The sequence below is a fragment of the Rhinopithecus roxellana genome, chromosome 17, assembly GCF_007565055.1.
Source record: "Rhinopithecus roxellana isolate Shanxi Qingling chromosome 17, ASM756505v1, whole genome shotgun sequence".
NCBI lineage: Eukaryota > Metazoa > Chordata > Mammalia > Primates > Cercopithecidae > Rhinopithecus > Rhinopithecus roxellana.
The window spans coordinates 88,831,482-88,848,547 of record NC_044565.1 but is presented as its reverse complement, the minus strand read 5'-3'; the positions used below and the strand labels follow the sequence as shown (position 1 = coordinate 88,848,547).

Sequence of the window (17,066 nt, the reverse complement as noted above, 5' to 3'; positions counted from 1 at the left end):
ACAGGAAGAAGGGGCCCAAAAACATTCCACCCAGACAGGCTCCTTCCAAGTTGCCCAGCCTAGCCCAGCACCGCAGCAGGAGGACCTGAGTATGGAAGATGCACTTCACGGAGCGGTGGGGTGATCTTCCCAAAGCTCTCCTGCTCACATTTCAAATGCAAGCATCTAGTTTTGCTCCCTGGTGAGCTAAGCTGTCCTCCTACATGAAGGGTTTCTGAGTGGCTGTGGTCGGAAGTCACCAGATAAGCACCCCCTCCGTGCTAAGGACACAGGGGAGGTCAATACAGGGGCTAGTGGCGCCCTGGAAACCTCACGGCTGCAATCTCCAAGGCCCAGCACTGCCCACCCTGCACACAGATGCTCCCGCCTGGAGCCCACGTGCCTTGCTCAGTCCCAGGAAGGCCTGGCGGGTCATCCGGCCAGCTTGCCTCTCAGAGCCTCAGTTTCTCATCCGTACTGTGGAGTTAGCAACCCCTTCCTGGCAGGGCGGTGCTCGGACCGGTGAGAACGTGTGTGGAAAGCGGGGGCTGGGCGGATCCCCGGCTCCCGCCCCCAGCTCCACCGCCTGGGCTCCCGTGTGCTCACCGCCCCTCCCCCCAGACCCTGCTCAGGCGTCGCCTGAGAATAGACGGTCCCAATGGTGTGAGCCCAGGAGCCTGGGGACAATGAGAGGGAGAGCTGGAGACTTGGGAGGACTCTTCTATCCCCAGGCCACTGGGTAGGGGCAGGAGGAACTGCTCAATCACATACTCACATACTGTTGCTTCTTATCGGACAGTAGTCTGGCCATCTCCTCCCTTTCCCTTTTAATTTCTTTCTCATCATAGTAAAATTCACGAACAGTGAACCTTAAAACAAGCAAACCATGGGCTTTCACTCAGAAGCTTTCCAGAGGGGCAGAGACGCCCGCAGCAGGAGATGAACGAAACCCGGAGGACACTTACTTGTTTTCTTTGGCCTTGGTTTTGAAATCTTCGATCACTTTTCGAAACAGAGTCACAGTGAAAAGGCCCCCCTCCTTGTCCTCAGTAATGAGTCTGTTGGAGAGAAGCATCTGTTGGCTGGACTCACTGCCAGGCCCTGTGTGGGACTGGGGCTCAGAGGCCCCCGGGGCCTAGTGGCCTGCACTTGGGGTCCCTGGCAGCAGCTGAGGGCTGGGGAACCAAGGACGCTCCCTGAGATTTCCTAACCCCTGGCTGCCTGCCCTTCCCTCCTGCCCCTTCCACACTCCTCCAGGCGAGGGCCTCAGCGGGGCTCGGGGTGCAGGGAGTGCAGGGGCCTGGGCTTCAGCTCCCGCTTATCAAATGCCTGAGAGACCAAGCCCCGCTGGGCCTCCGTCACCTCAGCTGGCACGGGGTGTCCCTGGCTCTGATGTGCCGCCTGATAGTGAAGCAGAGCGGTGGAAACTGTCTCACAAGGTCCATTTCACTCACAATGTCACAGAGTCCTAACGGAACACAGCCTCCCAAGCACCTCTCAACCCAGGACCACTGGGGCCACTGTCTCCAGCAACTCAGGAATTCTTGGGGCCAGCGGTCTAAGCATCTCTGAGTCCTATTGGCCAGAAGACCAGAAGTGGGAGCCCTCAGGGCCAGACACCATCTCGCAGCATGCTGGCAGGGTCACCCTTTCTGCTTCTCACAGCCCATGCCCATAGGGGCTGCCCCCAGGCTCCAGGTATTTCTAGAGTCATCTGTGCAGGCTTTCAGGTGGCTGGTGACAATGAAGGGCCTGAGGCTCTGGTCTGGGAGGCCAGGCCACCTACCAAGGCAGCCTGGTCCTGGCACGGATCCCCAGTGCTTGGCATTTAAGAGCAGTGAATGCTCCTGCCAGCACACCAGCTTCCAGGGCCAGCTCCTCCACTCCGGAGCCTTACTCCTCTTCCCTGCCTCCCCTGTAACCTCGGGCTGTGATTGTCCTGTTCCCTGCACCCTTCAATTTAGATCCCGATGATTGCCATCTCCTGGCCCTGGGAGAGCCCCTTCCTGCAGCAGGGGCCCCAGGGCAGAGGCCTTGCACCAGGAGCTCTATGTGTGGGGAGTCAGATGAACACGCTGGCTGCCTGACGAGCATTCTAAAACCTCTTCAAATTACAAACCACCTCAGCCATACAGAAAGGTATAGAGGAAAATGAGTACCATGCTGGGCATGGTGGCTCATACCTGTAATCCCAGCACTTTGGGAGGCTGAGGCAGGTGGATCACCTGAGGTCAGGAGTTCGAGACCAGCCTGACCAACATGGTGAAACCCCACCTCTACCAAAAATACAAAAAGTAGCTGGCTGTGTTGGTGCACGTCTATAATCCCAGTTACTTGAGAGGCTGAGGTAGGAGAGTTGCTTAAACCTGGGAGGCCGGAGGTTGCAGTGAGCTGAGCTTGTGCCACTACACTCCAGCCTGGGCAACAGAGTGAGCCTCTGTCTCAAAAAAAGGGAAAATGCTCAGCTTTGGATCAGCCACCCAAAACCAAAGCTCCAGCCGGTGAAAGCCCACATGCTCCTACCCCACTATGTGCCACTCACTCCATCCTGGGCCACCACCATCCTGAGCATGGCCTTCCTCCCCGTGACCCATCCCCGCAATTCCCTGTGCACCTGTGTGTGCCTGAGTCACACCCATTTCACATCCATTTCACACCCATTTCAGACCCTCTGCTCCTCTGCAGCGGCCTTTCCCCTTCGTCCCTCCTGACACACAGGGCCCGGCATCCTTGGTTCCCCCGCCACGCAGTGTCCCATGATGGACACAGTTTGTAACCTGCTCTCCTCCTGTCACTCTGCCAGGGTCCACTGGCCGCCCCTGCTCTGGCCCCCGCAGGCCACAGGCCGAGGCTGCTTTCCCTCCCGGCTCCCGCTGTGGCCGTTCACTGGGCAGCTGCTCAGGCCAGGGCTGGCTTCCCCCTCTGGCAGGGAAGAATTGATGCTGAGCCGAGAATGCAGAGCCAGAATGCAGCAGAGGCAACGGCATGGAGAGGCTGCTCAGCCAGGTGGGGCCAGGGCAGCCTTCCCAGGGCAGGGGCAGCGAAGTGAAGTTTGAAAGAGGAAGGCACTCTGGCATGTGACAAGGTGTGCGACGCTGACAGAATCCGGGCCAAGGGACAGGAGAGGGCCCAGGTGTGGAGGGCTGGGGGGCCTTACACCCTCAGGGCATGTTTGGTGGTTGGGTGCCCTGAAGCACCCACACATGCACCCCAGGGGCCCTGGGAGCAAGCTGGGGTCTCACTTACTTGGTTGATCGAGGGACCACCATGTCTGAGAGAGATTCGTAGGTTTTTTGCCATTGTGAGTAGTTTGGTCTGCAAGAACACAGAATCATTCTGTGATTTTTTGCAGAAAAGGCTCTTGGGTGTCCTGAGTGCTTAGGAAGCTGCACACCCCTTTTCCTGAGGGCCTGAAGGTGAGCAGGGATGGGGTCAGAGGGAGCCCTAACCTCCCCTGAGGCCCGGCTGTGCCCATGGGGAATGCCCTGCCCAGCCTCCCCAGGGTACCCACAGAAGTCCCTTTGTGAAGAGCTATGGATACACTTGGGGCTCACTAACAACCGTCCAATCTGGGCCCCTTGCGACCTTGGGCAAGCTAACCAACCTCTCCAGCCTCAGGACAATGGGAATCACCAGACTTCCCCGGCCTTTGGTGAGGATGAAATATAATAATGTCGACCACGCGTTGGGTATTTAGCAAGCGCTCAATAAATGGCTGCTTCTGTCATGGCCACAACCTCCATCACAGCCGCGGGCAGGGCCCCATGAAGGAATGACTGTTTCCCGGGAACTGGGGCTGGGCAGGGAGCATCTTCGTCCACTCCGCCCAAGTCACCAACGGGCCCACCTTCCTCTCTACTGGGCAGGGCCAGTTGCCTTCATGATCGCTCAGCACAGGCTGAGACACCCACTCGGCCCAGCACTCACTTGGGGACGATGACCAGAAGTGTGATGAGATATTCAGAATCCAGCACGAAGTCCTCCTTGCTCACAATATCACTCAGTGTCCGGGTGAAGAGGTTCCCCCTAAAAGGCAGGTGGAACAAAGGGTGTGAAAGGTGTGAGCAGAAAGGGACACAGTGACCCCACAAACCCATGCCCAGGCACTGGGGCTGAGGGGCAGTTCTCAAGGAAGGGTGGGCACCAGGGATGCTGGAGCCTAGAAGAACACAGCAATTCTCAGCAATGATTGCTCCCTGCCAACTTCAGGGCCAGGCTCTGTGCTGGGGTCACAGCTGCTGCCTCCTCCCCTCTAGGGACAGGAAGGCTGGCAGGGCCTCAGGTACTATCACCCATCACCCAAGGGGCTGCCGAATCCAACACCTCAGTGACCTGCACTGCCCCGGTGCGTGGTGCCAGCCACAGCTGCTACAGGAGGGGGGCCTCGGGGAGCAGGCAGCTAAAGCTACTCAAGTGTCAACACCACGGCCAGCTCTTGGAGCTGCGTGAGCCATCCTCGATAGAGTTCCATGTCACTTTACAGGCCTTCCAGCCCAGCAGCCAGGGGACACTCACCTGAAATAGCTTTCTACATGCCCAGTGGACCTGGTCTGAGTGGAGGGTATGGTATTATTGGCACATGGATCAAGGCTGTCAGATCAGCAAAGGGGCCAAGATAAACTACCCAGGCTGTATGCGGGACCAGCACAGGGGCGGTGACGTCCGCCCAGAGTGCTTCCCTGGGAAATCGCTCTCCAGCACTCAGCTGTGGCCAAAGCTTTAAAGGCAATGGGAAAACCCTCCTCAGGGAGCCTGTGTGGCTTCTTTGCTGTCTCCTGCCTGAACATCACTGACCAGCTGCATGGCCGTGGATAAAGCCCTTAGGTTCCTTCTCCCTGGGCACCACACGCATGAGCCTCCCTGTCCTAGAACTGAACACATTACCCTTACACTGTCCCACCTCTCTCCCTGGCTCACCTCTGAACCCCCAACACGAAGCCAACTTTCCACACGTTTGTTGAATGAATAACTATGAGCTCTGCAAGTGCAAAAATTGTATTGTATTCTGCTTTGTATCTTTAGGGTCTAGCATCAGGCCTGAGGGCACAGTGCATACTTGGTACGTGTACAACAAAAGAAGAAGAGAGTGCAGAGAAGGGAGTTAGAAACATTCATCCCTCTTCTTACGCTGCCCTCCTATACTTGCTGTATGTGCTCAGTAAATCAATTAAAGTCACCGCAAATCAATGAATGATCAATGAATGACAGAACCTCACCAGTTGAGTGAAGAGGCTGGACCAGATGTTTGCTCAAGTCCCAACCAGTCCTGAAGAAATCCATCACAGGGTGATGCTGTGCGAGTGGATGGCCCCATGGTATGTGGGCTCCAAGCCAGAATGGACGGATGACCCATCCCCACTTAGGGCTCTCTGTCCTGGCGCCTGGCCTCTATCCCATACTCCAGAGCTCATGCCCACTTACTTTTGACATGAAGCCAGGCATCCAACAGCAATGGTTTCCAGTTGAAGTGGGCTTTTTTTTTTTAGACAGAGTTTCACTCTTGTTGCCCAGGCTGGAGTGCAGTGGCGTGATCTCGGCTCACTGCAACCTCCTCCTCCCAGGTTCAAGCAATTCTCCTGCCTCAGCCTCCCGAGTAGCTGGGATTACAAGTGCGTACCACTACGCCCAGCTAATTTTGTATTTTTAGTAGAGACGAGGTTCCTCCATGTTGGTCAGGCTGGTCTCAAACTCCTGGCCTCAGGTGATCCGCCTGCCTCAGCCTCCCAAAGTGCTGGGACTACAGGCATGAGCCACTGTGCCTGGCCTAAAAATCATCTGTGGTTTTTAATTTTCTTTCCACTAATGTACCATTTGCTTTTTTCACAAGAAGACAGCTGGCCCAGTGACCCTCAGAAGTGGACTGCAGAAGTGGGGGTACCTCCCAGGTAACATTCTCTTTGCTTACAGTAGTGGGCCAATCGGGGAGGGCAGTTGGTTCGGGGCTCCCTGCATCACTTCCCTTCTCTGGAGTTAGGGGCCAAGTGTAGGTATCATACTGAAAACTCTACAACTGACCAGGGTTCTCAGAGAACAACCAACAGCATCAGATCCAGAGCCTGGGGGGACTGGGCTGCTCCTCCATGCCAACCCCACCCCACCCTGTTCAGGAGCAGCCTCCCCAGCAGGAGCTCACCTGGCTTCTCTCTCTCCTTTTTTTTTTAATTTTTTTTTATTTTTTGAGACAGAATCTCACTCTTTTTGCCCAGGCTGGAGTGCAGTGGTGATCTCAGCTCACTGCAACCTCTGTCTCCCAGGTTCAAGTGATCCTCGTGCCTCAGCCTCCCAAGTAGCTGGAATTACAGGTGCACACCACCATACCCAGCTAGTTTTTGTATTTTTAGTAGAGATGGGGTTTCACCATGTTGACCAGGTCAAACTCTTAGCCTCACGTGATCCACCCACCTCAGCCTCCTAAAGTGTTGGGATTACAGGCGTGAGCCACCATGCCTGGCTACGTGGCTTCTCTTACACACCTCCAACAACGGGACACTCACTACCTCACAAGACAGTCCCTGTCACTGCATTGCTGAGTTTACACTTTTCTCTGGCATCTCTACCATCCTGATAACTGTTCTGTCAGCGGAGCCTGCTCCCTCTCCCACACAGTGGTTCTTCAGGTGGGTGGAGAAGGCACCTGAGTCCCTGAGGCTGCTCTGCTCTTGGCCACAGAGCCCACTACCCTGCTGTGCTTTGCAACAGGCCGTGCTCTGATATCCTGGCCTCCTGTCACCCCCGGGGGCCCTCTGTGCAGCCTCCACAGGGGAGGACTGGGTGCAGCACCCAGGCGCCCTGGAGAAGCCAGGAGACGGAAGTGTGCGGTGAGGAGCAGCACGGCCACATCCTCTTCCCTGGGCATATGCACGGGGTGCGATCACCCTCGCCTGGCCCTTTCCTCCTCTCCCAGCACGTGGCTCTTGGAGAGTTGAGAGTGCCTCCACCTGTCTGTCTCACTGTCATGCACGGGCACAGACTCCCAGGTGGCCCAGTGGCAGGACAGACAAACGCTACGCCCCTGCCAGGACTCGCCCTCGCCAGATGTGGAGGCTGGTGAATACACACATGAATTTCTTTTCCAGGTTCTCCAGGTTTGTCTTCAGAGTGTTGTAGGCGGCCGTTCGGGACTTCAGGTCCATCTCGATCTGTGCCAGTTGCTGTTTGGGAAAGCACAAGCTCCTGGTGACCTTGAGCACTGAAGGAGTTGGCTGAACTTTTTGAAATGGCCACAAGAGCTCATGGTGCGTTCAAGAAAAAGAACTGCCCTGGCCATTTGCCAGGATGGCTTCCATTTACCAGCATTTGGCCCTTCCAAGGAGCCCCTGTGTGGCATCCAGGTGCCAAGCCATGATGGCTTTTCTAGGATGACTCAATGAGCCCAACCTTTCCTGATTTCAAGCCCATCCTGAACAGTCGGGACATCCCACACCCACACCTACCCTCTTGGGCTCTGCTGGAGGGCAGCTCAGGCTGACCCCCAATCGTTGCTTCCAGGAGGACCGGACATTGCCTGGCCCTCACAAATGCCCACATCTCCTGGCTCGGCTGTGCCAATATCCCTCGCATGTGTTGGCAGGGGCAAGGAGGTGCAGTGGACAGAAACAAGACAGGCCCAGGCTCAAGCCACGCCCTCCTGCTTTCTGGCCGACTGGCTCAGGTTCCCCATTTGTTCCAGAGCGCGGATAATGCCAGTGCTGAGAGTCGACTGTGCCAGGCTCCTTCCCATTCCCTCCTCGCAGCCCCATGCAGTAACACCCCACCAGCTTAGGCAGCCGGCCACGGCACGAGCATTTACACCACGGCCATCCACAAATGCTACAGGCCAGCACACGGCTGCTGACGGGAGAACCTCAAGAGTCAATAGATGAAGAAAATGGGTGCTCCAAAGAATGCCAACAGCTTTAGTCTAAATATATACATTTTTATACATGGATGAATCCATTGTAAACTTTTAAACATTGGTTACCTTTTGGGAGAATAAAGGGAATGGGGGTGATGATCACAGCTCGAATATTATTTTAAAGATAAAATCATAAAATAATTTTAAAGATAAAATAATTAAATATAAATAAAATGATAAAAACGATTAAATTAAATGATTATATTCAAATGGTAGGCTGGGCAAGGTAGCTCATGCGTATAATCCCAGCAATTTGGGAGGCCGAGGCGAGAGGATCACCTGAGGTCAAGAGTTTGAGACCAGCCTGGCCAACATGGTAAAACTCTGTCTCTACTAAAAATACAAAAATTGGCTGGGCATGGTGGTGGACGCCTGTAACCCCAGCTACTCAGGAGGCTCAGGCAGGAGAATTGCTTGAACCCGGGAGGCGGAAGTTGCAGTGAGCTGAGACCGCGCCACTACACTCCAGCTTGGGTGACAGAGTGAGACTTTGTCTCAAAAAATATATATAATAAAATGGGCCAGGCACGGTGGCTCATGCCTGAAATCCTAGCACTTTGGGAGGCTGAGGTGGGCAGATTGCCTGAGCTCAGGAGTTTGAGACCAGCCTGGGCAACATGGTGAAATCCTGTCTCTACTCAAAATACAAAAAATTTAGCTGGGCATGGTGATGTGTGCCTATAATCCTAGCTACTCAGGAGGCTGAGGCAGGAAAATTGCTTGAACCCAGGAGGTGGAGGCTGCAGTGAGCCGAGATCTCACCACTGCCTCCAGGCTGAGCAACACAGTGAGACTCTGTCTCAAAAATAATAATAATAAAAAAATGATAAAAATGATAATTAAATAAAAAGATTTAAAGTGATTATTTTAAAGATAAAAACTAAATGTTTTTCTCTTTACATTTTGCCATGTTTGTTTTTTTATAAAATTCATCTTTTTATAATAATTTTTTAAAACTTTCAAGTTTGAAACGATTATAGATTCACAGGATGTTGCAAAAATAGTACACAGAGATCCTAAGTACTCTCCATGCAGTTTCCCACAGTGATTTCCCACACCTCACTATACAACTATACTATTCTGCACTATACAACTGCATACTATATTGCAACTATATTGTACGACTATACAACTATATTAAACTCTTCTGCACTATAGAAGTATACTGTGCTACTATATAGTATACAGCATTATGCAACTATATAACTATATGATTACTATTCTGCACTATACAGCTCTATTACTATACCGTACTGTCGTATACAACCACACTATACTATACTATTCTGCACTATACAGCTCTATTACTATACCGTACTGTCCTATACAACCATACTATACTATACTATTCTGCACCATACCATCATAGTGCAGTATCATAACCAGGAAACTGACATGGGTACAATCCACAGATCTTGCTTTTTAAAATAAGATTTGTATATTTTTGGGGGAAAAAAAGGCAAAAAAAAAAATACTGCTTGTCTTTATTTTTCTGATTTCATCACAAGTCAATGAAAAATTGCTGAGAGGTATTTGGAAGCAAGTAAAACAATGGTGGGAACTAGGGCTTTCGAACCAGTAAGGTCCACATTTAAATGCCAGTTCTGACTTTTACTGGCTGTGTGACCTGATATAAGCTCCTTGACCTCTCTGAGCAAAGTGACCCAGAATTATTGTGAGATAATAGAGGAGTCTCCTTTGACTAAATGTCTCTAGTTGACAGATTGAGACCTCTCGTTGGCAGAACGAGGCTGAGGCGGGGGGTGTCCCACTGTGTTCCCGGTGTAGGAAGGACTGAGGGAGCCTGTGTTCCTGGTGTAGGAAGGTCTGAGGAAGCCAACACCCCGGAGCCTCTGCCCCTGCTCCCGCCAGGAGTTGCTTCCCTGCGGTGGGGCCAGTCCAGTGCTTCCTTGGGTACCACGCAGTCAACCCACAGGCCCTGGTCCCCAAGACCTGCATCCCCATCCCGGCATAATACTCCAACTGTGGCAGGCCCTGGGTCGCGCACTCAACACCTCAGCTTCCTCTTCTGCACTCAGAGGAAAGCGATGTCCACCCCATGGCATGAGGTGGATAGTAAGAGAGCCCAGCACAGTCTCGGGCACATCTGGAATGCCACCAAACCAGTGCCCTCCTTCCTTCCTGCCAAAGGCGCTCTTAGGGTGCTCTGGACTGGAGAAGCCAGGTCTCCCTACAGCCCCTCTGCCCCCTCCATGTGCTCCAGGGGCCCTCCACACTGAGTCTGGCATCCCTGGGACTCAGAGAATCCCAAACTGGCCCATGGTGAGGCAGGGAAGCGCCAGCCCCACCAGCCACCGTGTGCTTCCAGTTCCATGGTGGACATGCACAGCGCCCTCTGAAGGGAACACCTGGCACAGGTGCTCTGGGCAGCCCCTCCTTGAAGGGCCTTCCAGAATCACTGCCTGATCATTCCAGCAGGGGCCTGGGCCCCTTTGATGTTAGCAGTCCCCGAGGTGCCCCACCCAGATTCCCGAGCTTTCTGGCCCCACCCTACTTTCCAGGAGACCTGCAAGAGTTGCCAGAGGACAGGTCAGAGGCCCAGCTCCACCCTGACCCTTGGCCACAGTCACAGTAGAGAACCGGGCGCCTTTGTTCCTGGCCCAGGCTGAGACTCTCCCACAGCCATGCGGGCCAGCAGGAGACGGGACACATTAGGGGCTCAGTGTTTTGTGGCAGAAGGGAGGGCCAGGCCATCAGAAACCATCAGCCTCAGTCTCACAGTCCTTGTCACTCTCACCCTCAGTGATGATACAGAGAAGTCACCCGGCTCCAGGTGCCCACAGCATCCCCTGGGACTCGAGTCACAGGCTGTTCATTTTTCAAGTGGAGTGGAGGCCATTGTTGAACAGGACAGAGGACTGTTGGGACACTTACTGCCTCTCCATTGTCACAAGTGGAGAGCGAAGAGCTGGTGCAGTGTCTCAAGAGGTGAGGGCTCCCAAGCCAAACTCTCCACTTAAAGCAAATAGCTTTGCAGGTGAACAATCCCCTGAGGGCTAGAGGTGTCAGGTTCCTAGGAGTAGATGATGGGGGAGCTGCCTTCACCATTAGTAACTTTTTTTTTTGGTGGGGGGATGGAATCTCATTCTGTTGCCCAAGCTGGAGAGCAGCGTAACCTCCGCCTCCCCGGATTCAAGCGATTCTCCTGCCTCAGCCTCCCGACTAGCTGGGACTACAGGTGCGTGCCACCACGCCCAGCTAATTTTTGTATTTTTTAGTAGAGACAGGGTTTCACCATATTGGACAGACTGGTCTCGAACTCCTGACCTTGTGATCCACCCACCTTGGCCTCCCAAAGTGTTGGGATTACAGGCGTGAGCCACCGTGCCTGGCCACCATCAGTAAGTTTTGAAAAAAGAAGTGGAGCAGCAAGTGAACGGGTGCTGGGCCCTCGAGGGGAGGCCAGGGGACTGACTCTTTCTCTGTCCAGGGCTGCCCTAAAACCCCAAACCTGCCCGCTGCATGGAAGGAGGCCACACCTCAGAAACCCAGAGGCCCAGTCAGGGCAGGCTGAGGCTGTTGACAGGGGGGCCCTACCCAGGCTCAGACCCCAGGCTCTTGCCCGCCTGACCCACCAGTCAGCTGTCCCCCAGAGCAGTCCCTTTTCTCACCTTGGCTATTGTGTCCACCACGCTCACGAGCGGCTGCTTGGCAGGGTATTTGGCCATGTCCCATTCAAAGTGGGTCACAAAGGATGTTAAGTCAACTGGAAGAATACAAACACATTTCAACACATGAGCCTGCGCTCTGCGTCCACGATCGAGACTTCGGAATCCCAAGTCAAGCATCACCGTGGACATGAAGGCAGCCATCACGGGCAACGCCGATGGGCAGGCACAGGGCTCGGGAAAGCAAATGTTCCCTGTGGGAGCAGGGAGCTGTGAGCCCATGGGAGCTGTCAGCCCAAGCACTAGACAGTTTCAACCCTCACTGTCCATTTCAAAGAAGGCATTTTCCACAGTAGCAAAATACTGGACTTTGTGACTGTGGTTTATATTAAATGGCAGGGAGGTGCATTTTTCAGTATATGCTATTTAGAGAAAAGTCTCTGGTGAACAGACCACACCAGTGTTTTCACACATTTCCTTTTTTTCTTTTCTTTCCACCAAACCCACTGCCTTCAGAATGTCTCTGGCTCATTCTAACCAGGTGTGGGGTGGAGAGCGCCCCGGAATTGAGGTCAGAAAGAAGCAACACTAAATAAACCTTAGCTGACTCAACCCTTAGGCTAGGAGAGAATCCATTTCCGTACCTGAGACACAGCGGAGTCGGCACCTTGCCTGGTCTCTTCAGATTAGTTTGCCACACGCTTAAAGAGAGCCACCTGGGCCAGCCGCCCCAGGACCTGACCTCTTCTAATACGCCGGTCTATGGAAGAGCGGGAAATTCCCCAGAAGCTGCAGGGCCACAGTGGCCCCTGGAATTCCTGCACCCCTGGCAGAGGGCCCTTCCTATGGCGGATGTCCCAGACCAGGCTCCCTGTGCACCTGCACTTCCCGGTCTATCCTGGTGCATGAAAGGGGACTGTCACGCTCACTCCACACCCATCACCCTGCTGGGGACACACACTAGACACCATGCCCTGCCCAAGGTCCACAGGGAGACCCCTAGGCAGACACACCACAGAGAGCTAGGGGCCCGGCGATAACCTCCTGGAGTGCTAAGGGAGGACAAAGAGCTGGCGCCGGCTCCTGCTAGGGAGGATGGAGACCCTCCACTGGGACACAGACATGGTATTCACACGGAGGCTAAGGGGAAGAGGAGGCAGCCATGTGGCCGGTGATGGAGGGCGTTGGGTGTCAGGCAAGGAGGGCTGGCAGTGCTATGTGCTCAGGGCACTGTGAGTCAGAGAAGAGGGAGTGTGGACAGACGCTGAACAGGAAGGGGTAGGATCGGTCACCAAGGGTCATGTCTGCACTTCACCGAGTGCCAAAAACAACACTAGATCCCACCCACTCAGCCCCTGGCACGGGAATTGGACTGAGATTCCTCCAACCCCGCCAGTGGCGGCCAGTGGGGTCACCAAATAAGACTCCAGCCGACCAAGGGGAGCAGGCTGGGGATGCTCACACACTCTGGGGGAGTCCTCTGAGGCTGGCATGGAGGAGGCTCCAGGGGAGAAGCCAGCAGGAACGTGGGAGGGAGAGGGTGGTGCCAAGAGGAGTGGGAGAGGCCCTGGGAGGGGAGAGGAGGACAGGGGAGGAGCCACTGGACAGGGTGCAAGGCAATGACGCGGGCCTGGTGCCACCAGCTTTCCCGTTGGGTGGCTGGGTGGAGGGAGAGAAGTACACTAAGCCGGGCAGCCATGGAGGTGGGAGGGATGGGGACGGAGGAGAGGAGGCAAGTTCTGCCTGGGACAAGCTTGAGTTTGACATGTGGGTGGATAGGTCCCCAAGAAGCAGATGGGAATGAAATGGGACACAGAGGAGGAAACCGGGCTGGGGAAGAAATGCCAGTGTGTGAGATATAGGAAAGGCCTGAAGATAACAGGACGATGATGGTGACAATGACCATTAAAGCAGCTGGCACTTACTGCTGCTGACCTTGGGCCAAGACACATAAATTATTCCATTTAATTTCTTCTTCAACACTATTCAAACCCTATGATGATCTCAATTTACAGATGAGGAAACTGGCACAGAGCAAGCTATGGAAACTCCAGGATAAAGGGAGACAATGCATGAAACACCTAACGCCCTGCTTGGCCCATGGCAGGGCTACGGCTCCCTTCCCTGCCACATCCACTAAGTGGACACAGCCATGCAGCAGGTGGATCCTGCCCAGGAACCACACTCAGACAGCTTCTAGACCACCGGGACTCGAAGGAGGTCTTTGGGAGAATTTGTTTTACAGACTTAGGACGCTGGTGTTGGAATTAACATGGCGAGTCCTGGCCTGTTGACAAGAGTACCTCTGAGGCACTAAGGGTGGGACCCTGATCCAATGGAATTCAAGGCCATATAAGAAGGGACAGCAGAGTGTTGGATCCGTGCTCTCTCTCTCCTCACGCAGGCACCAAGGAAAGGCCATGGGACGACACAGCAAGAAGGTGGCCATCTACAAGCCAGGCAGAGAGCCCTCAGGAGAAACCACGTTGTCTGATCTTAGTTTGTGGTTTAAGCTGCCAAGTCAGTGGTATTTTGTGACAGCAGTCCAGGCTGACTCAGACATTGGTATTAGTTTGGGTATTAATACAGGTTTTGATATTGACACAGTGGGAATGACCTTGTAGCAAGGGTGCAGGCTGGGGAGGAAGTGAGAGCAGGAAGTGGTCAGAGGGTAACCAGGAGGATTGGGAGGACTCCTCCTGCGGCAGGAACAGAAGCGAAACTCACCTCCAGGACCCCACTGCACAAGCACAGGCAAGTTCACCTCCCACCATGGGCCCAGAGCCATCCCACAAGCCAGGAACCAGTCTCAAGGCACCAAGTGGCAGCCCAGGATGGGAGATGGCAAGGCGGTGTGTGCCATCCCATCCATCTCTTCCCTCCACCTCCTACCTCATGCCCTCTGGGAGATGGCAAGGCGGTGTGTGCCATCCCATGCATCTCTTCCCTCCACCTCCTACCTCATGCCCTCTGGGAGATGGCAAGGCAGTGTGTGCCATCCCATCCATCTCTTCCCTCCACCTCCTACCTCATGCCCTCTGGGAGATGGCAAGGCGGTGTGTGCCATCCCATCCATCTCTTCCCTCCACCTCCTACCTCATGCCCTCTGGGAGATGGCAAGGCGGTGTGTGCCATCCCATCCATCTCTTCCCTCCACCTCCTACCTCATCCCCTCTGGGAGATGGCAAGGCGGTGTGTGCCATCCCATGCATCTCTTCCCTCCACCTCCTACCTCATGCCCTCTGGGAGATGGCAAGGCGGTGTGTGCCATCCCATCCATCTCTTCCCTCCACCTCCTACCTCATCCCCTCTGAAACCCCAGGCAAGTCCCCACAACTTCCCACTCTCCTCTCATGGCTGCCCCTGTCCTTCAAAATGTAGGACAGGGAAAGACCAACTCCTTCCAGGGGTGGCCCAACTGTCCCTGCTCCTGCTGGCCTGAACTCCACTCCTTGTGCTGTCTCAGGTTCCTCAAGGACAGTGACTGTGACTCACTGGTCTCTGTGTTCCCAGAGCCTGTCACAGTGCCCTGCACAGAGCAAGTGCTCCATAAACATGCTCAAAATACTGACAGACTCCTCCTGGCAACCATGACTGTGGTATCAGCTTGCACTGTCTACGTGGCTTGAAAGAGATACATTTCAGATCAAGCTTGTGTCTCTGGCCATTTGCACCAAGTCCAAGGCCTTCATGGCATTCAAACCAAAGGGCTGAGGTCTCCCTTTCCATCTGAAGCATCCCTGCCCTATAACTCCTCCAAGACTGAACCTGCTTCTTGAAGCTTGGTCTTTGTTTCCATCACAGCGCATGTGGCACTAAGAGTCTGTCCCCAGCAAGGCTGTGGCTTCCAGAAGGTGAAGGCTGTGCGTCGCCTCCGCATGCCCAGCATGTGCTTGGTACTGACAGATGCTCAGGGAAGTCTGAGATGATGTCTCCCTGCAGGGGCCTCCAGAAGCTTCTGGGTGTGTGACTGTGACTTCCTCCTCATCTTTCACATGTCTTGAACACCAGCTCCAGCCGTGTACACTGAGCCTTGCCCCGGGTCAGGCATCCAAGCCCTTCCCTGTCCATGCATCTTGCCTTTGGAAAGAACGTTGCCTGAGGACAGCCCTTTGCCATCCCTCTGGTCTTCTATGTTTGTTTTTGAAATGGATCTCGTTCTGTTGCCCAGGCTGGAATGCAGTGGCACCATTTCGGCTCACTGCAACCTCTGCCTCCAGGGTTCAAGCAATTGCCCTGCCTTGGCCTCTCAAGTAGCTGGGATTACAGGCACACGCCATCACACCTCGCCAATTTTTGTAGTTTTAGTAGAGGCAGGGTTTCACCATGTTGGCCAGGCTGGTCTCAAACTCCTGACCTCAGGTGAACCGCCCGCCTCAGCCTCCCAAAGTGCTGGATTACAGGCATGAGCAGCCGTGACCAGCCAGATCTTGCTTTTTAAAATAAGATTTATGTATTTTTTTCAAAAAGAAAAAAAATACTGCGTGTCTTTATTTTTCTGATTACACCACAAGCCAATGAAAAATTGCTGAGAGGTATTTGCGAGCCAGTAAAACAATGGTAGGAACTAGGGCTTTCGAACCAGTAAGGCCCACATTTAAATGCCAGTTCTGACTTTTACTGGCTGTGTGACCTGATATAAGCTCCTTGACCTCTCTGAGCAAAGTGACCCAGAATTATTGTGAGATAATAGAGGAGTCTCCTTTGATTAAATGTCTCTAGTTGACAGAGCTAGACTTCTCGTTGTCAGAATGAGGCTGAGATACCCATTTAGTGCTGGGATTACAGGTGTGAGCCACCGTGCCCAGCCCCTCTGGCCTTCTCTACTCACAGTACCACAGCTTGCCCTCGGCAGCTTGGAACACACAGGCCTTGCCTCCCATGCCTGGGCTGTAGCCACTAAAGCCTGGGCCTCAGAGGGGGTAACGCGGACCTGGGCTGAGGGCCCATGAAATCAGACCATGACGCAGGCAGGCTCACCCCTCATCAAAACACGCTCTGCACAGGCTGGCAACTCTTGAGCCATGAGGGTCTTGTCCGAGAACCAAACCAAGGCCTGCCCGGCAGGCAGCAGCATGAGGGATGGTGACCAACCAGGCTGTGGCCCATCGCCCAGCAAGCCAGACAAGCCTCGAGGGTTTCTGTCTTCTGCGGACATTCTGGGGCCCAGGCTGGGCAAGGTGTGTTTGCCAGCCCTGGCTGCAGTCAAAGCTGTCTGTGTCCTTCCCTGCTCCCAGCTCAACTAGAGGCAAGGAACAAGCAGAAACAACAGGTCCTGGTGAAGCCAAGAGCCTGTGAAGCCATTCAGTCCATTTACAGGTGAGAAAAGGGAAATTCAGAAGTGACTTTTGGACCAGGTCTAACCGGCTGCGAGCAGTGGTGCCCTAATTGTCCCCGGAGGAGATAGGATTAAAATGCAACAATGCGCGCCTCTGGTTCATCCTGTCAATCACTAGTTCATGGGTGCCCTGCAGAAGAGAAAGATTTCCTCATTCAGGTAACACTGGGAAAGCCCAAGTCAAACTAAGTTTAAAAAGGCCCCTCGGTTCGCACGATGGCTCATG

At 54.1% G+C, this 17,066-nt stretch overlaps 1 protein-coding gene across 3 annotated transcripts in view; it reads right to left on the bottom strand.

The window, feature by feature from the left end:
- ATP6V1C2 (ATPase H+ transporting V1 subunit C2) overlaps window positions 1–17,066 on the bottom strand; it is a 63,309-nt gene that overhangs the window by 10,563 nt on the left and 35,680 nt on the right. For all 3 annotated transcript variants that reach the window (XR_004054240.1, XM_010379670.2, XM_030920700.1), the window contains exons 5-10: window positions 11,506–11,600; window positions 7,039–7,130; window positions 3,907–4,005; window positions 3,226–3,294; window positions 945–1,037; window positions 755–848 (exon numbers count right to left, since the gene is read on the bottom strand). Coding sequence is in view for 2 of the 3 variants with exons in the window: in XM_010379670.2 (XP_010377972.1) it covers window positions 755–848; window positions 945–1,037; window positions 3,226–3,294; window positions 3,907–4,005; window positions 7,039–7,130; window positions 11,506–11,600 (542 nt within the window). In the remaining variant the exon portion in view is untranslated. The remainder of the gene's footprint in view (window positions 1–754; window positions 849–944; window positions 1,038–3,225; window positions 3,295–3,906; window positions 4,006–7,038; window positions 7,131–11,505; window positions 11,601–17,066) is intronic.